Consider the following 22,734-nt stretch of genomic DNA (forward strand, 5'->3'; position numbering starts at 1 on the left):
TGCCAGCACTATCCCCCTGTGCTGCTGCTGTGACTGTCTGTTGTTTCTGCCTGATGCAATGCTAGTGAGGGACAAGCTTTTGCCGAGACAGCCCAAGGATTCTAGAATTCTGGGGGCTGTGTACCGTTGATACTGCTCAGATATCTAGTCCCCAGCAAAGAGCCGGCACTGGGTAAGGATTGCAGAGTGAGAATTGGAGACCATAAAAGGTGTCTTGGTGGGATAGCATTGTAGGCGGTTTGGTTCTCTGTGGTTGGGCTGAGGCTGGGATATTGGTTTGTTCCCTCCAAGTCCCCAAGGTGGGTTTCTTTCTTCATTTCCCCCACATGTCCCCCTGGAGCCATCTTCTAACCTAGCCTTTTAAGAGAGTGCAGGTAGTGACGGGTGAGAGGTAAGGTGAGCAGTGACCAACCAAAGATCCTGCATCCTAGCATATGGTAGGTCTGTCCATACCCCCATCGGCGTTCAGGAGGAGAGGGAGAGACCCCCTATATTACAGTAGAGCCCTGAAGAGAGGATGCCTGTTGCCAGACTCCCCTTCACCCTGAATCAGTCCAGGCTCAGCTAGCCGAGGCTGTCCCTGGCTTTGCACTTCTTGGGCCCTAGATTTTCTGTCTTCCCACTCCCAGGTACTGTGCTTGGAACATTAAGAACTAAAAAGTTCAGAGGGAACTTTGTTTTACCAGGTAGGCACGGAGGTCAGAGGGGGAGAGGGGTGCCTGCTGGGTCCACAGGGAACCAGTGACTGGGCCAGATCTCCCACCTCTTTGGGTATGCTCTATAACTCAAGAGTTCTCTAGAACTGCACTGCCCAAGCAGAGGGCTGTTGAATACTTGAAATGTGGTTTGTCTGAATTGAGATGTGCTCCAAGTGTTAAATGTGCACTGGATTTCGAAGACTTAATACGGAAAAGAGAATGTAAAATATCTCAATATTTTTTACATAGGTTACATGTTGAGATGACAATATTTTGGATATCTACATTAATAAAGTATATTGTTAAAGTTAATTTTAACCGTTTCTTTTTACCATTTTTAATATGGCTGCTAGAAAATTTACAATTCCATATATGACTTGAATTATATTTCTTGTGGACAGCGCTGCTCTAGAAAGGATACTCTGATCTCTCAGGGGCCACATGGGTCAGGGTGATGGGCAGGGGGAAAGCAGTTAGCCAGTACCCCGGGGGCCTTGGGCACTTCTGGCCTTGATGCCTTCCTAGGCATTGTACCTGGGTTGGGGGTCCTTCTCAGTAGAATTGGGGGGCCTGGAATGCCCTGCTTGGTTGTGGCAGTGGGGTACACAGAGAGGAAAGGCCTCTCCAGGGCTTGGCAAGAGCTCGCTGCTACAAGGGGTAAGCTTGTAGGTCTTGTGTCTAGAACTCAGAGCGGGAGGCCTTCATGGAGAAAGAAAAAAGTACGTTTAATTTCTAATTAGGTGGTACAGCCTCCTTCTTGTTCCCTGCTGGTTAGAACAAGGAAGCCTCTCTCAACTCCACCCCACCAGGTTTTTCTCCATCCTGTCCCCAGATGGGTGTGCCTAGGGGTGGGAGTAGGTTGGCCCCTAGGCGCATAAGCCCTGGAGCTGGGGTTTTCTCTCAGGCTGCCACGACTTTCTTCCTGAGGCTATATTTAGGTGTTGGTCTGGGGAAAAGGATGTGAGCTTTTCAGGATCCTGTTTATCCAGCAGACCCCACGCCCACCCCCACCTTGCAGCTGTCTGTCCTCTATTCAGTCTGGAACTTCCCCTTACCTCCCTCCCTGCTTCACTTTGGGCGCCCAGGCCCTAGAAAGAAAACAACATTTGCCATTGAATCCTGCGGTCACCGCCTACTAGCTGTGTGACAACTAACATATACTTAATTTTCTGAGCCCTGTTTTCTCATTTGTAAAGTAGAGATAATGATACCTACCTTGCAGGGATGCTGTGAGGTTCAAATGAGATAGTGTGTGTAAAGTGCCTGGCATTATGCCTGGTGAGTGGCAGTCATTAAATAAGTGTTGGTTCTTTGAGATCTTCTGTCAGGCAGTGGCTAAGGCTGCTGCTCTAGGGATAGCAGGTTTAGGAAAGAGTCCAGTAGCATGTGATGCCTATTGCCTTAATGACATTGGTTATGGGGAGGTGATGGTACACAGAGTCCATTTCCTTTTTCCTTTGTGTTTGAATCTTTTTTTAAATATTTATTTATCTATTTATTTTATTTTTGGCTGTGTTGGATCTTAGTTGTGGCATGCAGGCTTCACTCTAGTTGTGTCGTGTGGGCTCAGTAGTTGCAGCGCACGGGCTTAGTTGCCCTGCAGCACGCGTGATCTTAGTTCACCGACCGAACCCGCGTCCCCTGCATTGGAAGGTGGATTCTTTTTTTTTAATTAAAAAAAAATTATTTATTTTATTTATTTAATTTTAGCTGCGTTGGGTCTTCATTGCTGTGCGCGGGCTTTTCTTCTCTAGTTGCAGTGAGCGGGGTCTACTCTTCGTTGTGGTGTGTGGGCTTCTCATTGTGGTGGCTTTTCTTTTTTTTTTTCTTAAATATTTTTATTTACTTATTTGGTTGCATCTGGTCTTAGTTGTGGCAGGCAGGCTCCTTTGTTGCGGCTCGCGCGGTGGCTTCTCTTGTGGAGCACGGGCTCTAGGCAAATGGGCTCTAGAGCGCAGGCTCAGTCGTTGTGGTGCACGGGCTTAGTTGCATGTGGGATCTTCCCAGACCAGGGCTCAAACCCATGACCCCTGCATTGGCAGGTGGATTCTTAACCACTGCACCACCAGGGAAGTCCCTTGCATTTGAATCTTAAGTCAGATCCCAAGTTGGCTTGATGACATCCTCTAACCAGGAGGTTAGATCTCCCAGATGCCACCACCATGCACAGCTAAGCCTGGGTCTTTCAGGAATTACAGGAAATGACAGACTTTGGAGTCTGGGCTTTTATAAACTGATCTAAACCTCGTTTCCGTATTTGTAAAATGGGGGTAATGACAGGCCTACCCGTAGCAGTGTTGTGAAGATTACCTTAATTGAGACAGTACCGTGTAAAACAGAGCACCTGGCGCATAACTGGCACTCAGTGAGGGAAAGCTGTGCTCATTAGTTGGCCGTGTCTGGATTGGAGACACAGAAAGAGGCTCTGCTCGAATAACCTTTCTCCCTGTTTCTGTTTGCAGCGGCAAGGTGGGGCACGAGGGCCCTGTGCTGAGCACCCATAGTCCTCTGGGGTGCCACCCCTAAAAATAGCACCCCACCATGTTTAACCTAATGAAGAAAGACAAGGACAAGGATGGCACGCGGAAGGAGAAGAAGGAGAAAAAGGAGAAGAAGGAGCGGATGTCAGCGGCGGAGCTGCGGAGCCTGGAAGAGATGAGCCTGAGGCGTGGCTTCTTCAACCTGAGCCGCTCCTCCAAGCGTGACTCGAAGACACGCTTGGAAATCTCCAACCCCATCCCCATCAAGGTGGCCAGCAGCTCCGACCTGCACCTGACTGACATCGACTCCGACAGCAACAGGGGCAGTGTCATCCTGGACTCGGGCCACCTGAGCACAGCCAGCTCCAGCGATGACCTCAAGGGTGAGGAAGGCAGCTTACGGGGCTCGGTGCTGCAGCGGGCAGCCAAGTTCGGCTCCCTGGCCAAGCAGAACTCACAGATGATTGTCAAGCGCTTCTCCTTCTCCCAGCGCAGCCGGGATGAGAGCGCCTCAGAAACCTCCACCCCCTCAGAGCACTCTGCCGCCCCGTCTCCACAGGTGGAGGTGAGGACCCTAGAGGGACAGCTGATGCAGCATCCCGGCCCAGGCATCCCTCGACCAGGACCTCGGTCCCGAGCCCCTGAGCTGGTGACTAAAAGGTTCCCGGCTGACCTGCGCTTGCCCCCCGTGGTGCCCCCGCTGCCCCCTGCCCTCCGGGAACTGGAACTGCAGCGACGGCCCACGGGGGACTTTGGCTTCTCCCTGCGACGCACAACCATGCTAGATCGGGGCCCCGAGGGCCAGGTCTATCGGAAGGTGGTTCACTTTGCTGAGCCCGGCGCGGGCACCAAGGACCTGGCCCTGGGGCTGGTGCCGGGTGATCGTCTGGTGGAGATTAATGGGCACAATGTGGAGAGCAAGTCCAGGGATGAGATTGTGGAGATGATCCGGCAGTCTGGGGACAGCGTGCAGCTCAAGGTGCAGCCCATCCCGGAGCTCAGCGAGCTGAGTCGGAGCTGGCTGCGGAGCGGCGAGGGACCCCGCAGGGAGCCAGCCCATGTGAGTGTTGGCCTGGGCAGCCGGGGGCAAGCAGGGATTGGGGATGTTGGCATCTCCTGCGACTGTACCTGGGTGGATGATTGGGGTACCCAGGAGCTACCGTCAGAGCCTAGCGAGGGTGTGACCGGTGAAGCCGTGCCACTCCTTGGGCTCTGGGACGACTTACCTGGCCTGTGAGGAGGAGTGACCTCAGAAGGTGTGATACACAGCGATACAAGCTTTATGATACCCTGGTGGGCTAATATGTCCTGAGCCCTAAATTGGGGCATGGGAGCTAACATGTGCCACTTCCAGATGTGAGAGCCACTCTGGGCTACTACTAGTCCAGACTGGTATCTGGACTAAAATATAGGATTTCCATTTTTTAGATATTGGAGGTGAAAAAAAGATAAAATTATTTTAAATCAGGGCTCACATTGGTAGCTCCTGGGGAGATGACCTCAGGCCTCCTTTTACCCCTGAGTGACTGAGGAGCTGAATACCAGGTAAGGTTGCAGAGATAATCAGTGGCCAGATCATCGAAGACCTTGTAAATAATGGTAGGAGTTCAGATTTTATCCCAGTGAAACAGGACCATTGTAGGGTGTTCAGCAGGGGAGTGACTGGATCTGATTTATAAAGAACACTCGGCCTCCAAGAGTCTTTATTATCTCTTGGAAGAAGAAAAAGCACGGCCCTGGAAAGGCAAAAGGGATCAGGCCTACAGAGATAGTATGACCTGCCTATCCCTGAGATCCCAACTCTTATCCTGCCCACACAAAACAGCAGTGGAAGGGGGTGACCTAGGAGCAGAAGAGACTGAGATTAGATGTATGAGCAGGTCTCTGAGGGGATGGAGATCTCTAACCCCAGGGGACTTTTGATAGGGTAGCTACAAATCAGTTTGGAGTGTTCTGCCTAGAGACAGTCTAGGAGGGACAGGTTGGCCTCTAGCCATCCCTTTGTCCTGGCTGTGGGTTTTAGGATCGTTCCGATCTGGTCCCTGCAGCCTGACCACTGCATAGCCCAGCCAGGACCTTTCAGCACTAAGTGACCAGCCAGATGTGTCAAAGTCAGAAGCGGGAGGAAATGCTAAGGAAGCAAGCAGAGTCCTGGTCCTGGCTTTCTCCTGGGGAGGGGAAGTGGGAGCTCAGATGGCTGTTCAGCCTGGCAGCATCTCGGGCCAGGGGGGCCTGGGAGCGGCCGGGTTAGGCTCTGGCGGGAAGCACTGGAGCTGGGTTCCCGGCCTTCCTTTACCCTGGGGCTGGTGGGGTCAGGCAGCTTTGCTAGTCAGGAAAGGGTAGTGAGTGGAAGGGAGCCTGTTGTGGAATCCAGGGGAAGACCTGGACTCGTTTATTCCGGAAACACACATCAGGCACCTACTGTGTGGTAGCCATCAGGCTAGACTGAACTCAGGGAAGTGCAACTTAGAGGGAGTAGTCTTTATTTCAGAACCAAAAATCATACCGTGTTGCCATGTCTGTCTGCTTTCTACCAGGCTAACATTGCTTTTAACAGATGGAACTCTCTTCTTCTTAAAGAATGAATCTCCCCTAGGGGATTGTTGCCAGCTCCCTGTTGAACCACAGCACAGGCCTCTGTGGGGCCCTGGGCCTGGCATCTCGGATGCTGTTTAGTTTTGTCTTTATAGCACAGGGATCATCCTGGTATCTCATATTTCCCAGCCACTCTCCCTTCCCAGCTAGCTGCTGCTACCTCATCCCTGGGGAAGTGGATGGCTTCGCTTTGGAGGCCCTGGTGGATTCCACATTACAGCAGGTATCCCTGAAATGCTGGCTTGTTCTCGTCCCTGTGGGGCAAACCCAGCTGGTGGCCAGAGGACGTCTTTGTCCACCTGAGGGATCGGGCAGGGGACGAGGTTGAAAGCCCCACCCTCATGAGTCTCCTAGAGCCCTCTGACAGGTTAAGAGAAGCCCTGTATCTTTTCCTACCTGGGTAGGTGGTGGGGACTCAGGCCACAGCAGAGGGGAGTGGAGTGAGCCCAGCATTCCAGCTTCCTGGGACAGACCCCGGAGCGGGTGTGGGAGTGCTGCAGCCTCTTCTGCGGCTCTCATCCTCTGTCTCCTCCTCTTCCTCCTGCTCCTTTTCTTGGCAGCAGTTCTAATCCCAGTTCCATGCCAAGAAAAGAGTCTTCCCGCCTCCTCCAGGCTGCTGGGTGGGGTACCCTGACAACTCCAGCCCCACGGGTACAGCTCCTGGCGGCCACCCTGCCCATCAGGCCATCCATCAACTGTGTCCACACGTTGCCTGTCCCCAGGGAGCTCTGAGGGAGCTGGTTAGCCATCTGTTCTCTTTCGGCACACAGATGGGGGCCAGGCCCCATGGCTTTTTCCGTGGCCTCTTCAGAAGGCCCCAGGGAGAGACAGCCCCTTGGGTTTCCTTCTCACATGGTGTGTGTCCAGAATGCTTGGCTCACACCTTCTTCGTGTATCCCTGTGGCTGCTAGACAGGGTTCCACTGGGAGCAGGGGTGAGCTACGGTAGTAAGATAGACTTGGGGCCTGATAGGAACCACTCAGCTGGCCTGAGAGAAGCAACTCTTCTGCGTCTTTTCTTCCGCTCACCTATCTATCAAACAAACATTTGTTGAGCACTTTCTGTGTGCTAGGTCCTGGGGTCCAGCAGTGAGCAGCACATACCCCCAGCCCCAAGGAGCTCATAGTGTGGTGGGAGGGATGGTCAAGTGGCAGACAAGGGCAATGCCGTTTGAGAAGCTCAGTGACAGGGGCCAGGACACGGCCCTAGGGAGCACAGAAGAGGGACTTCTAGGACAGCCTTGGGAATGAGTCAGGGAGGACTGACATCTGGGTGGGAGATGAGTGTCAGGGAGGCGAGAGGAGGAAGAGGAAGGCTGTAAGACACATGTCAAGGTCTAGAGGTTGGAGAGAATGACACATCTGGGGAATAAGACTGGGGGACAGTGTGGGGACATTATTGAGAGAAGCAGCAGGAGAAGCAAGCAGGGGCAGGTCACAAAGGCCCTTGTGAGTCACGCTAGGGAATGTGAACTTTAACCCAAGGGCAATGAAGCAATTTAATTAGGGAGTGATGGGAACAGGTTTTTGAAAAATCTCTCTGCGTATGGAGAATGCTTTCAGGTGTAGCAAGGATAGCTGTGGGGAGAATAGTGAGGGAGCTGTTGTAATCTCAGTAGGATGGATGGAGGCGTGAACTTGGGTAGAAGCAGTGGAGATGGAGAGATGCATCAGATGGGAGCAAGTGAGGTAGGCTCTGTTGTCTTTTTTATTTTATTTCAGCTTTTTTAAAATTAAAATATAGTTGATTTACAATGTTGTGTTACTTTCTGGTGTACAGCAAAGTGATTCAGTTTTATATATGTATATAAAATATATATTTTTTCAGATTCTTTTCCATTATAGTTCATTACAAGATATTGAATATAGTTCCTTGTGCTGTATAGTAGGACCTTGTTGTTTATCTATTTTATATATAGTAGTTTGTATCTGCTAATCCCAAACTCCTAATTTATCCTTCTCCCTCCATTTCTCCTTTGGTAACCATAAGTTTGTTTTCTATGTCTGTGAGTCTATTTCTGTTCTTTTTTAAAAATTAATTAATTAATTAATTATTATTTGGCTGTGTCGGGTCTTCATTGCTGCACACGGGCTTTCTCTAGTTGTGGCGAGCGGGGGCTACTCTTCGTTGTGGTGCGCTGGCTTCTCATTGAGGTGGCTTCTCTTGTGGAGCGTGGGCTCTAGGTGCACGGGGCTTCAGTAGTTGTGGCACATGGGCTCTGTAGTTGTGGCTCACGGGCTCTACAGCGCAGGCTCAGTAGTTGTGGTGCACGGCTTAGTTGCTCCGCGGCATGTGGGATCTTCCCAGACCAGGGCTTGAATCCGTGTCCCCTGCATTGGCAGGAGGATTCTTAACCACTGTGCCACCAGGGAAGTCCCAGTTTCTGTTCTGTAAATAAGTTCATTTGTATCATTTTTTTATATTCCACATATAAGTGATAGCATAGGATATTTGTCTTTCTCTGACTTACTTCACTTAGTGTGATAATCTCTGGGTCCATCCATGTTGCTGCAGATGGCATTATTTCATTCTTTTTTATGGCTGAGTAGTATTCCACTATGCATATATACCACATCTTCTTTATCCATTCATCTGTCCAGGTCTTGGCTATTGCAAATAGTGCTGCTATGAACACTGGCGTGCATTGTAGTCTTGTTGATTGGTTGGTGTGGGAGAAGGAAGAGAAGAGGGGTCAAGCATGACTGCCAGGTTTAGGAGAAGATGCTACGTTCTTTCCTTGGCTCCTCAGGAAAAATGTTCTAGGGACATCTGTTTTGGGATCAATTACCCTTAAGTTTTCTAAAGGCAAAGAGTTCCTTGAGTTGGCGAGATTGAGGGAGGTGTTGGTAATGATGAGGGTCTTAAAACCCCAGTTGGTTCAGAATTCCTTCCTCCAGGTCCATGAGTCTGAGTGGAAAAGTCAATAACCATTAAGAAGGGGTAGAAGCCTGGCCGGGACTAGGACCTGGGAGAGGGGAGAGCGGTCCCTTCTGTTTGTATCCTCAGTGGGCCCTTCATGGGGGACAAATGTGTTGTCTGGGAATGTAAGATGTTTCTGCTGAGCTCAGAAAAGCCCAGCTGGCTAAACCCTGGCCAATGTGGTTGTCCCCCTGCCACCAAGAGCTAGAGGAGCTGGCCTGCATGGGAGCCATACCTAGAAAGCACTGCTCCCCTGAGCTTCTGAGGATGTGGTGGGAGGGGAGAGATGGGGGTTTAAAGGAAGGCCTACCACTCCCTCCCAGTCAAGGCTAGTTTCCTGATCTGTCAGGCATTTGCCCGAGATCCGTGGTACAGTTTCTTCTGTTGGACCTTGGGGTTTTTACTCAAAGGCTATAGGGGGCTTCCCTGGTGGCGCAGTGGTTAAGAATCCACCTGCCAACGCAGGGGACATAGTTTTGAGCCCTGGTCCGGGAAGATCCCACATGCCGCGGAGCGACTAAGCCCGTGCATCACAGCTACTGAACCTGCGCTCTAGAGCCCGCGAGCCACAACTACTGAAGCCCACACACCTAGAGCCCGTGCTCCACAGCAAGAGAAGCCCCCACTCGACGCAACTAGAGAAAGGCTGCGCCTAGCAACAAAGACCCAACTCAGCCATAAATAAATAAACAGATAAACAAACAAACAAAGGCTATAGGGCTGTCAGGTTCCTTAAGAGGTCGTCGTGTCCATCTAAACCACATCCACACTCCAGAATCGGGAAGAGAGCATGTTATAGTGTAAAGAGCGTAGACTTTGGAGTCAGAAAGACCTGTGTTTGAGTTTTACTAAAGTTACCAAACTTTGTGAGCCTCAGTTTACCAACTCCCTTAAACATTGAATGAAGTGTGCTTAAGAACCGGCACTGTACCAGGCACAGGGGGATTAAATAAATAAAATATAATCTTTCCTTGAGGGAGCATAGACCTAAGTGAAGAAATGCAACCAAGCACCATGACTGCTATCCCGGAGGTCTGCACAACTATGCAATGGGGTGAGAAGGAGGACGTGGCCAGTTGTGCTAGGGAGAAAAGGGGTGGCCATTAGGAGGGGCCTCCGAGGCAAAGTGACCCATGACCTCTATAAACCGTCTCTATTCTATCCTCCCGGAATTTGAGAGGACTAAATCAGAGAAGGATGCACACCCAACCAACTACAGTTTTCTCTGAGAAAGAGAATAAGATTGGAGCTAAAGGGAGACTTGTTTCTTATTCTGTATACCATGCTTTGTGGGCCTTTATTTAAGATAAACATGTTTGTGTATTAGATGATGTCACTTATATAGACTTCAGCCGGTAGTAAATGCTTAGGAAGATTAGTACCCTTCCCTCTGCCCAGTCTCTAACGCCATCCAGGAAAGATAATTTTGCAGCCTCTTTAATTAATCCGTCCTAGTGCTCTCCCATTCTTGCCCCTGGTGAGGTTTTCTTTCCAACGGGACGCCTAACGCTTTTGTCCAAACTTTCTCTGTAGCTCTGTTAAAAACAGCCAGCTGGCGGGAAAGATGGGGCGCTGGATGCTCTCTTTCTTTTTCCAGCTTTTTAGAGTCTGGCTTCTCAGGGCTGCAGGCATGGTCATCAGTGGCCTTGCAGGGGACTGGCTGGTCAGGGTTGCCTGCATCTGGGAGAAGGCAGGGGCCCCCTTGCTGTAGTGGAAGGCCCTAGTCCCCTGGGCGGAAACGGTATGAGCCTCACCAACCTTGTCCCCAGGGTCCCTGGGTGCTGTCAGGAGTGGGGCCTGCAAGATCCCAAGGGGAGACTTGAAATGGTGCTGCTTCCAGGCCTTGCCAGGCCAGCCAGCTTCTGGGCAGTGGCCTTCCCAGGGGCTTCTGGTGGTGAAGTTAGGTACTGCCTGAGTTCAGGGTTCTAAAATGCTCTGTTCCTAATGTTACTCCAGGAATTTTTTTTTTTTTTTTGCGGTACGCGGGCCTCTCACTGTTGTGACCTCTCCCGTTACGGAGCACAGGCTCCGGACGCGCAGGCTCAGCGGCCATGGCTCACGGGCCCAGCCGCTCCGCGGCATGTGGGATCTTCCCGGACCAGGGCACGCACCCGCGTCCCCTGCATCGGCAGGCAGACTCTCAACCGCTGCGCCACCAGGGAAGCCCACTCCAGGAATTTTTTACTTCATTTTGCGCCAAAGCTTCTGGCACCTCTGGCATCAGAGTCTCACCATGTGAGAGCCCTGGTTTGGGGGCTCAGGGTGGAACCCAAACTATGTCCTTTTGGTAATGAGAGGCGGGTGGGTAGGTGTCAAGGGTGTGAGAACTGGTGGGTGAAAGGTCTTTGGGAGCATTTTGGGGGGTTGTCTGTCCTGGATTAGTGGGGTACGTGGGACCAGCATGTAGACTAGGTCACTTCTATTCTGCTAGGTCTCCCTTTTGTCTTCAGAGGACCATTCTGCTTTTTTCCCAGTGAGATGCTAGATGAACTACAGTCCCAGAGTGCCCTGGCCACCCAGCCCGTGGGTGGTGGGCACAGTGCCCAGGCCACACTGGACTGGGTGTGGGGACATGTCATGGTCATCGGTTGTTTTTGCAGGCACAGCCTGGAGTCCTGGTGCAGGGCAGAGCCTTGATTGAGGTAGCCTGCTCCGGCCCCTTCCAGCCCTGGCCAGAACTCCTCTGGCCCATCCTGATACCCCTGGCCACCTTGTCCTCCTCTCCCTTCTAATCTCTCTTATTTACATTGAAGTGGTTCTGGAAAATACCAGATATGCAAACACCCAGACTGGGGGTGGGTGAGGAGTGGGGTGAAGGGGGGCGTGTGTGGCGGGTGGGAACACAAGTATTTTAAAAATGCTGCAAATCTCTACAGCATTTCCCAGAAACCACAAGCACGCGTTCCGCCTGCCAGCAAGGCTCCCGCCACCCCGCTACACTAAGCTGCTGGATTCTCCTCACTGGAGCCCGGGGTGGAGAGCAGCATCGTGGGGTGGGGACCGGTGACCAGTTGGGGTGAGGGCTCCCCTGCTGCCTGGGCAGGCTGCCTGGCGCCTCCTTTGTCTGTCCGGGCAGCGGGTACGGATGTGCCCCAGGCATCTGCAGCACTGTGGGCGCGCACTGTGCCAGACAGGCACTGCCAAGGAATGGAGCCTTCATGGCCCCCCACCTCTTGCTGTGCAGTTTGTGGGGGGCGCCCAGCCGACCCTAGAGTCCTGCGTGGTGCTTGGCAGCAGCTCCCGTCCTGTGAAATACAGGGGACAGTGTCAGCAAAGCTTATTTTTTCAGTTGTTGGCTCTAGTTTGGTTGGGAAACTATTTCCTTAGGCCTGGGTCACCGCTCTGGCTCCCTTAATCTCCCGCCATATGTTCCTCAGAATCAGGGCATGGCTGAGCCAGGCCGCTCTGCACAAACTCTGCGGCAGGGAAGGACGTGGGGTGTTTGCCCAGTGTTCTGTACGGCACCCAGTACAGTGCGTAGCATGTACATGCTCCCCAAGTGGTATTTAATTGATCTGGTAAAGATTCAGCCGAACAGAAATGCGTTGAGGGAAGGGCATGAAAAGTAGAAGCAAGAACAAAGATCCTGGCTGGCGTTCACTCTGCTTTCATTAGACACTGTTCTAGATGTTTCACACATATTAACTCATTAAATTTGAAGTAGGTATTATAATCATCTCTGTTTTGCAGATGAGGAAACTGGTTTACAGAGAGGTTAAGGTTAAGTTACCTACGGTTTCACGGTTATTAAGTGACTGGTCAGGATTTGAACTCAAGGTATCAGCTTCCTGCCCTTCACTATGCATAGGAGAGATGGATATCTGTATATCCATATAGATAGCTATATAGGGCAGGGGAAGGCAGTCTCTGGATATCCTTAAACATCCACTGCCCAGCCCGGGCCTGGGCCTTCTGGTTCCCGCTGCCCTGTCACTAGAAGCCTCTTCTCCAGAAGGAAAGGGGAAGCAGCCAGGAGTGACTGACCGCTCGTGCTCTGTGGATGGCGTGCTGCAGAAGGGTGTGACTGTTGCTCTCAGTCTCTGTAGAGGATTAGCCAGAGGAAGTGAGCCCAAGTGGCAGCGGGTGGGATGTAACCTTGTGGGAGCTGGGAGAGGTACTGGAAAGGTGGCTGAGGGAAGCCGCAGGAAGACAAGTGGCATCTGTCTTGTCAGCCTTCGGGTGTGGTCCCCCGGGGTGGGGGAGGGTTGTGCTTTTGCCCCTCATACGTCTCCCCTTCTAGATCCTGGAGGCCAGGCACGTTGCCCCCTCACCTTTTTGGCCCTTACTGACATGCTGGTACTGACCTCTGCAGCATTTGGGGTAGCAAGATCCCCGGAATGTCACCTCTGACCAACAACATGCCCTCTTCTGTGGCGCAGGGGTGAGTGTGTTCTCTCCTAGTGTGCACTGTGGGACAGAGGTGAGGAGCACGGCCTGGCAGAGCGCCTGGCAGGTGGTGGGTGTGCAATGCAGAGTTCTCACTGGCTTCTACCATCGAGTCTCTGCTGTTCCTTTTGTCTACCATGCTTTTCCCTGCCCATCCTCATGTACTCATACATCCCGGCCCTGGTTTGAATATCGTTTCCTGAGGGAAGCCTTCCCTGGCCCTCTCAGACCGTGTCAGGTCTGCACGTCCCCTTTCTCCTTTATAACTTGCATCAAGACTGTAATTAATTCGTTATCTTCTTCTTTCTGCCATGCTGGAGCACTTGAGAGCAGTGGATATTTGTGGAAGGAAAGAAGATGGTTCTCTGGTCAGGAACTGGTTTCCCATTCTCTCTTGTCTGGGTTCCCTTGTTTAGCTCAGTTTGGGTTCCTAGAACCCTCCCCACTGACTGTGCTTGGTGACTTGTCTGCAGTGTGTTAGGACTTTGTTTCTCGTGTGCCTGGACCCTCGGCATCCGTCACATGAGTGGAGGGGAGATGGGCTCTAGACAGCCAGGAGCAGGGGCCTGGGGAGGGGGCTCTGGGAGGAGGGTCCCTGGGACAGCCTGCCAAGGAAGGCACCAGGCATGGGTGAGAAGCAGACTCAGGGTCACATGAGGTCACACAGTGTCCGGCCCAGGGGACCTTGGAGGAATGTGCCTGTCTTACTGGCTGCAGGTCTCTGAGGGGGTGGAATGTGGCCTGACAGGGCTCAGGGCGCCTTCTTTCCTTCTGCTTTCCCTGGGCTGCCTGTGTGCTGGAATGTCGGCAGGCTGGGAATTTTCACAGCAAGGATTTTTCCCAGTCAGAGCGACAGATTACAGCTGGAGCCTGGGGACAGCTCCCGAAGGGGCAGGGGCTGCCGGAGAGGGCGGGGGCAGATGCGGGGCAGCCCCAGCTGCTCTGCTCTTGGGGCCTGGACTCAGTTCCCATCCTCTCTGGGAAATGCAAACATCTGTCTCCCCATTGGGCCAGGCCAGGGGGAGCCTGGGCTTCTGGAGCTGCGGGGCTCAGGAGAGGCAGCGGGAGGCCTTGGGGACCAGAGACTCAACCTCAGTGAGGCGAGAACGTGGCTGGCCGTATCCCACAGGGCCTCACTTCCTCCAGACGGTAAGTGCGTCAGGAAGGGGTACTGCCTCGATTCCATCCTCAGGTGGGGCTGTGCCTGCCAGACCCAGGTTCTCGGACCTGTAGGGGCCACCCAGCCTCGGCAGGAGGTAGCATCGCTGAGTTTGTCACCTGTATCCGTCCTCCACTCTGTGGACCACACAGCACCTCCAGGGCCTGGTTCCCTCTCTTAGTGACCTTTCCAGCCCCTGTGCCCTCTGCCCTCTGAGCTCCATTCTGCTGGCTCCTCCCTCCAGTTCCCATTTCTGCAAGGAGCTGACTCACTTCCTCCCTCCCTGCCCAGCTTCTCTCACTGTCGGGTCCTAGGGCAAGCGGGTACCCACAGGGAGGGAGGTTTCTCACAGGGCACTTCCTGGGCTCCCTTCTCTGGCAGCAGGACTGTGAGGCTGCCCCGGCTGTGGGCAGAAGAGGGCTGCAGGTGGGGTAGGCTGGGGAGGGGCCTGGCTCTGGGCTGCAGGGACCAGGTGCCAGTGTCCCCCAAGCCTTGGCACACTCGAGGCAGGAGGTCAGGAAACCTTGAGGAGCACCTGCTTCCTGTCACCCTGTGGGCTTGGTTCTGTGGAGGAGAAAGGCTGAAGATGTCATCACTGTGATCTGGGAGCCTGTGCTTTCTCTAGAACAGAAGACATCTGCGAAAAGATAGATCTCAGCCCGGAGTGGCATGGGCTGGAGGCCAAGCAGTGACAGCACTGTCAGGCAGCATGAGACGGTCATGACTCTCTGTGACACCGAGTTTCATGCCCAGCCCCATCCCATCAGGGGGAAAGTGTCTGGAGAGTCCGGTGGAGCCTTCCGGGGACAAGGCGAGGGGAGGGGTCTGATACAATGTCCTTGTTCCCGCTGGCGGCCTGCATCCTGTCCCTGCCCACCCCCAGGTCCCTCATCCGTGGACTGGTTTGGTTGTGGAGCCGCCTGCAGAAGCACTGGCTTCGGAGCAGTGAAAGGTTTCCTCCCTGGGTGGGCTGGCATCTTCTATCTCACCTGGAGCGGTCCAGGCTGTGAGAGCCTGTGTGCCTGGCGCTTCAGGCACAGGGCACCCAGCCTGTGCTGGGCCTGGCACAGCCTTGCATCCTCCTCTGCAGGCGGCCTAGGTTACCTAAAGGACACAGGCACAGGGTAAGGCTGAGGCCCCACTCACTTGGCCATGCATCAAGGTCAATAGAGGCGAGAGGGAAACTGGGCGCACCGCCTGAGAAACCTGGGGTACGGCTGTGGGCTGTCTTCCTGGAATCAAGTGGCCAGCAAAATCCTTATTCCCCGTAGCACTTGGCTTTGCCTGGAGGAGCCCTCATTTCTCTGGCAGACTGCAGTGATCCTGATTCTGGCTTCAGGATTTCTGGACAATGACAGGAGTTTTTTGTTTAGATGAGGTTGGGGGCGGCAGGTGGGAATGAGGCCTAAGGTTGGAGAAGGTGAGGGGTACCAGCCTGAACACCTTTGCTTGGTAAAAGGCCCTCACCCTCCGTCGTGGGAGGTGAGCCACCCTGCCTAGTCACACAGATGCCTGTCTGCATTCCTCTCCCAGGGCTTCTTTATTGTTTCCTGCCCCCACCCATTATTTCTTGGCCCTGACCTGGGGAGAAGAACCAGGCTCTGTGACGGGACACCCAGTTTGGAAATGGCTTGGCGCACGTACACACACACATACACACACACACACTCAGCAGAATTTAGTCTGGGTTGTCCTTTTCACCCAGACCCTTCCAAAGCATTTCTGCCATCAGCTTCCAGCCCTTCTAACCAGCCCTCACCTTCTCTGTGCAGAGGAAGGCTGGCCACAAACCAGAGGACTTGGTTTCTGGGGCAGAAGAAGGCACGGCTTTCCTGTTTTTTATCAGGGCCCTGGGTTCCCCACCCAGCCCCTGTGTCTTCCTTAGATCACTGTTTTCTTTGTAGGTGTTTTGGGGGGGGCCGCGCCATGCAGCATGTGGAACTTCCCCGACCAGGGATCAAATCCGTGCCCCCTGCATTGGAAGCGCGGAGCCTTGACCACTGGACCACCAGGGAAGTCCAGACCACTGGTTCTGAGGTCTCTCTCTGTGCCTCCGAAAGAGGAGCCCCTGCTATAAAGGGTCTCCCATCTTCCCTCCCCACCCATTCCCTTCAAAATCCCCAAACTGCAGCTCTTATTGTTGCTGTAGAACCAGATGCTTGGCAAATAGAAGTTGGATGGGAAGGCTGGTTTTGGCTGTACGAAATACTTTCAGCTCATTTGGGGGAGGAGAAGGAAGAGGAAGCCAGCATAGGCAGAAGGGCCCGCAAATCGGGAGTTGTGTATGATTGTGTATGTGTTGTTGATCCATTGGTATGTACTGGGCACGGCACAGACTCTGGAGCCGGACTGCCTGGGTTTGAATCCTGGCTCTGCTGCTGACCAGCTGGGTGACCGTGGGCAAGTTGATTTCTCTGTGCCTCATTTTCCTCATGTGTAAAATAAGAATATTAGTACTTTCCTTGTGAGGCTGTTTTGAGGACTAATGAATCAGCACATGTAAATCGCTTAGAATAGTGTTATTGTCATCATCACTGATCTGTCTCTGAGGGCTGAGAAGCACTTGGTGCCTGGGAGCCTGATGGGTCATCTGCCCACAGGAACGCCACAGCCTGTCAACGACTCAGCTCAGCTCATGGAGGGTGGGGTGGGCTTTACTCTTCTCCTTAGGATGGTGCTTTTGCCCAAAGCGCCTTCCAGGTGGAGATAGGGAAATAAGGCCCAGACTGGTCCCCAAGCTTACTCAGGGCCGCATGGTAGCCTCAGAGTGGGATTGCTTTGCCCTGGACATCCAGTCGAATCTGTTTGATGCCAGTTTTCAAAACTGTGCTACTTTGCCTGTGATTTCCTTCCGTCAAATTCTTGGCTGATAACGATACCTTTCGACGACCAGACTTCTATCCTATTTGTTTTCCAGTTGAACAAACAAACTCTACTTTCTTGTGGTCTCTTTACAACTTACTGTGTTTCCTCGCACCTGTGTTGCCTCTGACAGCCCACGTGGATTAGGGCTAAGCAGGAATTGAGGCACAGAACTGAGAGGCAGCCCTGACCTGCCAGTTCCCGGGTCTGTTCTCTCCTCCCTCCCTCACACTTATGAGCTTCCCCAGACGCTCCCACCTTGGATTTTCTAGCTCCTGTTGTATCAAAACCTTTCAAATTAAGTGCCGGTGGTAGAATGTGATAGCAGTCGGATCCGTGCCCTGGTCCCTCCTTCCTCCCTGGGGAGCTCGATTGAGCCTCTCTAGCAAGGTGAGCATGCCCCGGAGTCCTTTCTCCACCACGTCCTCCTCCCCCTCTTCCTCATTTGCTTTATCCATCTGGCACCACAGGCAGGTGTCCGGTTATGGTCCCCACTACCCTGTGGGAGAACTCCTAACGTTCTGTTCAGTACCAGGCTTCATTGCCTTATTTGCTCTTCAAAGTTCAGGGTTCTGCTGGCACTTCTTTTTCTGGGAGCACTAACATCAGATGAGTCCAGCAGCGGGTGATGTGGGGAAGCCCTCAGGCCACTACATTCCAGATGTCTTACCCATGCATGGCCCAGAGACTCTGCAGAAACAAGGAGTGATTGTGTGCACTGAGGGGCTTTCTCCCAGGCCTGGGATGCCTTGGGGTGGGGGCTGGCTTCCATTCAGCCTTGCCTTTTCAGCCCTTCTGCATCTGGCTTCTGCTCCCAGGCTGGGGGTTACAGTGTGGCTACCGTCCCCCCCCCCCCACTTCTTTCTGAGGCCTGGGGGTCAAGGCATGGCACATGGGGATAGGAGTCTAAGCAGACTCTGGGGCAGGGGTGGGAGAGAACAGCAGGTGGTCAGGGACAACACCTGAAGGAGTATTCGGCAAGGATGACAAGGACAAGCTGAAAGGGGGATCCTCTGGACCAGACCTGTCCAGTAGAAAGTTCTGCAAAGTGATAAATGTTCGATAGTCTGTGCTTTCCAACTTGGTAGCCATTAGCCACACGTGGCTATTAAGTACGTGAAATGTGGCCAGTGTGACTGAGGAACTGAATTTTAAATTTTATTTCATTTTTAATTTAATCAGAAGCATTCCCTTGTTTCAATTTAAATAGCCCCACTTAGCTAGTGGCTACTGTATTGAACAGTGCGGCTCTAGACAGCTCATTCAGAAAGAAGTGGTGGGGTGCTCTTGAACCTCGTCTCGTCTTGCCGTCCCCCTGGTGAGGCTGGGAGGGTGGTGTTTTCTCTTCCTCTCAGGAAGGAAGGCTTGTTCTCTCGGGCAATTTCTACACTTCACCAACTCAGGAATCCTGATGCCCCAGGGCCAACGGGTCCCTGGCCATGTGCCACCACAACTGGGGCAGTGCTTCCCCAGCTCGCCAAGCATGTTTTCTGCCCAGCCTGGTAATACACAGGTGCTCGCATGCCCCAGTGGATTTGGCCAGGGTTGTTAATGCAGAGGTGGGGGGTTAGTAGGAAAAGTAGAAGCTTTTGCTTCTTCCTTCCTGCTTCTATGGAGGTTGGGTCTGTGCTTTATTTTGACTTCAAAGAGTGCTAGAAACAAGCCCAACAGGGGCCTCCAGAGGTGAACACACAGATCCTCAAACATTTATTGAATATCCAGTGTTTGGAGGACACTGAGGCTTGTCTAAAGGAGTGTCTCTGAGAATAAATAGCACAGGCCTCTAACTCACACTCCGGGAGGCCGTACTGATATTTTAACTTGGTGTGGCTGACCCTTAAACTGGGTTTCCTTTTTTTTATCCTCTGGAAATAGAGAAGAGTTGTCGTTTATGTGAAAAAGAGACGAACGCTTCTTCATTATGCTTGTTCTCTCCTGTCTGCCAGAGGGGGCGGGGATGGGAATATCACGCGTGGTGCATTTAGTAGACTCAGAAGTGCCCCAAGTCTTGGTGGGATTTGGGGCAGGAGGGTGGAGGACGTTGGACAACCAGCCTCAAGGTTGGCCCTTGGCTTTGGGCCTTGTGGGAGCTTGGCAAGCAGAGGCAGTTTGGAAGTCCCCGGGGGCCAGGAGGAAATCCCCAGCAGCTGAGAGTCCTCAGGGAGCAGCAGGCCTACTGGAGCCACCAGTCAGGTGGTCCGTCCCCGCAGGCAGCCGGGACCTGACTTCGAGGGGATGGTCTCCTGGTCTTCTCAGAGAGGACAAGCCCAGACTTCCCTGCTTGGGCTCTGTGTCCACGAGATGGTGTGGTGTCAACAGGCTCTGAGCAAACCTTTGGGTGTGCCAAGGCAGGGGCTGGGGGAGCCCAAAGCCTCAGTGACCACCTCCGGGGCAGTGATGTGGGGCTGGCCACTCCGAGCCCACTGACCCTCCTGGATAGCTTGTCCCAGACCTCTCCCCACGACACAGGCTCAAGGCATCCCTGGAGTCTTCTGTTTATTCACGAAGTCATCCATTCATCCATTTTAGTCCATCAATAAGCATTTACTGAGTGCCTGCTATACATACGGACTGTTTTGGGCTGTGGGGATGGAGCAGTGATGAAAGCAAAGTCTGCGCCGAGCTCATCTTTGCCTCTTCTGGACGTATCCCTCCAGGGTAAAGGGAGAGGCCATCTTGCCGCTTCTGCCCCCCTCAGCCTCCAGCTCCCAGGGGGCGCCTCTTGGGGGCGGGGCCGGCAGGGCGACCCCAAGGAGGTGCTATCCCGCGGCCTGGGCGCCGGCTGGCCCTTGAGAAGGGGGCGGCCGCCCTCTGCCGGGCTCCAGCGGCACTACAGGGCGGGTGCACACCGGGCTTCCAGGCGCATGTGCCGGCCGGGCTCCGCCCCCGACTCCGCCCCTGCGCTGGCGGCGGGGGCCCGTCGGGGCCAGGAAGCGTAGGCCTCAGGGGTTGGGGGCGGGGCCGGGGGCTGACTTGGCCGCAACCCAGCGAGGCAACTCCTGGGCAGGGTTGTCTGGGCCCATCCCTGCGCCTGCACCTTTGGTCTCGGCGGGTTTCTCCTCAGACCTCCTCCACCTCCCTGCGGCCATCCCTAGGCTTCAAGAGGGTCTGTTCCCTTCCTTTGGGATCCACCACTGGTTATTGATGCCCAGTGAAATTTCAGAAAAAACCTTGGTATCTCAAGGAGTACCAGTCACTGTCTACTGACACACTTACACTGTTACTTTATAGGAGAGAAGACATTTCTTACACACCAAAAAAAAAAAAAAAGGTAATAAAGGCTAATTCTTGCCAACAGAGGGAAGGCACAGGTGCTGAGAAACCTTTGAACTGACCATCCCGAAGAATGCATCTGTCTGGTGGTGGGGAGTCTCCAGGAAGCATAAATAAATGCTCCAGGCCCTCCCCAGCCCTGAGAGCATAGCGCTGGAAACAAGACTCCCCCCAACTTCCTTAAATAAAGAGTTCTATTAGTGACACTTTATACATTGCAAATTAGTCATAACACAAGCACTACATAATTAGTATCCATTTATGGAGACAGTGTTTATACCCCCGCCCCCTTTTCTTTTAAGAGTTTTGATTTAAAGGGGAACTAGAAAGACAAATCGGGTCAGAGGAGTATTCTTTCATTAAAATGCTAATTAGAACCTCAGTCTCAATGTTTTACAAACTACCTCCCTCTAAACCATCCTCAAGAAGTTCACAGTCTAGTGGTAAGGGGATGAAACAAACAAAAAACAAAAAACCCCAAAACAGGCATTGTGCTTCCCCGCAGTGTTCACCGTGAGGTATTACACATCATCATTAGTTGCAAGAGTAAAGGACTTACTCCTCAGAGCCTCCTGTCTAGCGTGCTCCCAGCTCTGCTTAACCACTTTGCCTAACCCAGTGCCGGAAACAGAGCCAAGGCCCTTTCACTCATCCAACACTACCAATGTGGGAGAGCAGAGTAGTTGAAGTTGTTACTCAATCTGGATATTCCTTTGTTCCCCATTCTTTTCTGCGTGGCTAATTACACATGTACCTTTCAGATCAGTTAGTTAAATCCAATGGATATTTATTGAACACCTACTATGTGCCTGGTTCTGGGGAGTAGGATGGTATCTAAAGGAAGTAGGAAATCGTCCCTGTTCTCCAGGGGGAGAAGGCTTAAACACATGACACAAATAGATTACCATCAAAACATCAGTTTAGTCATGGCATATACTCATTAAACTTCAATAAATTCAATTACAGTTCCCCCCCGCAATCCGAAAGTACAGCGTTCCTACGAAACCTTTTGGAAGCTGAAATGGTGCAAAGTAAAGAAGCAATGACCTTAAGGCACATTTTGCTAATGGATGCATTTTTAAAAATCGAGATAAAGCACACATACAGATTCACTTCAAAGCTATGACAGTCTTTTTTGTTTGTTTGTTTTTTGCGGTACGCAGGCCTCTCACTGTTGTGGCCTCTCCCATTGCGGAGCACAGGCTCTGGACGCGCAGGCTCAGCGGCCACGGCTCACGGGCCTAGCCGCTCCGCGGCACGTGGGGGTACGAACCCGTATCCCCTGCATCGGCAGGCAGACTCTCAACCACTACGCCACCAGGGAAGCCCAAAGCTATGACAGTTTGATGCTGAGATGCTGAGTGTAGTTCCTGGGGAAGGAGCTTGGCAGTGCTGCCTGGCGTGTGTCCTGCCGCTATAACGCTTGCTGCAAAACAAACACTGGACACTATTTTTGTTCTTAGGATTTTTTTGTAAAAGCGAAAATCCTCTTCAGATTTCTTTTGCTTATCGGAAACAGGTACTAATGTATGCCTTTCGTAAAAGCCAAGTGGCATAAAACAAACCTTCAAAAAATGGAGGATACCTGTATGTGGTTGTGTAGGAAACTATATATTACTGTAGTCTGAAATTATAACCATTGTATTTTGTATACTTTTATTCAGTGCTGTACATGACTGTATACATTATGCTTTCAGATATATAGAATGGTGTATACAAACCCATGTGTACTATACTTTGTGAGCAAGTTTAGGGATTTTTAAGAGTAATTTTGACTATATTCTATTTTTGCCTTACATGCTGACTTTAGAATCTAATTCCACATGGTATGTGACTCCCCTGTATGTAATAGAGCACTGTGTCGAGTATACTCAAGAACCACCATGCATATGTGCTGATGTATAGGTATAGACAGTGACCACTGTGGGTTTTGTGGGTTTTTTTCTTTTCACTACACCTTGGTTTTTAATAATAATTGAATCACTACCGACAATTTGCCAGGCCTAATGCTAGGTGCTTTCCATGTACTTCTTTTTTTTTTAAATAAATTTATTTATTTTTTAATTTATTTTTGGTTGTGTTGGGTCTTCGTTGCTGCACTTGCGCTTTCTCTAGTTGCCATGAGTGGAGGCTACTGTTCGTTGCGGTGCGCGGGCTTCTCATTGCAATGTCTTCTCTTGCCGTCGAGCACAGGCTCTAGGCGCCCGGTCTCAGTAGTTGTGGCTCGCAGGCTCTAGAGTGCAGGCTCAGTAGTTGTGGCACACGGGCTTAGTTGCTCCGCGGCATGTGGGATCTTCCTGGACCAGGGCTCGAACCCATGTCCCCTGCATTGACAGGTGGATTCTTAACCACTGTGCCACCA

General features: G+C 52.3%; 1 protein-coding gene across 3 annotated transcripts in view; it reads left to right on the forward strand.

The window, feature by feature from the left end:
* Positions 1-22,734, forward strand: part of MYO18A (myosin XVIIIA) — a 95,523-nt gene that overhangs the window by 7,252 nt on the left and 65,537 nt on the right. For all 3 annotated transcript variants that reach the window (XM_079905158.1, XM_079905159.1, XM_079905160.1), the window contains exon 2: positions 3,161-4,238. In XM_079905158.1, coding sequence (XP_079761284.1) covers positions 3,240-4,238 — 999 coding nt within the window. In that variant the 5' untranslated portion in view covers positions 3,161-3,239. The remainder of the gene's footprint in view (positions 1-3,160; positions 4,239-22,734) is intronic.

Source organism: Stenella coeruleoalba, assembly GCF_951394435.1.
Source record: "Stenella coeruleoalba genome assembly, chromosome: 19".
NCBI lineage: Eukaryota > Metazoa > Chordata > Mammalia > Artiodactyla > Delphinidae > Stenella > Stenella coeruleoalba.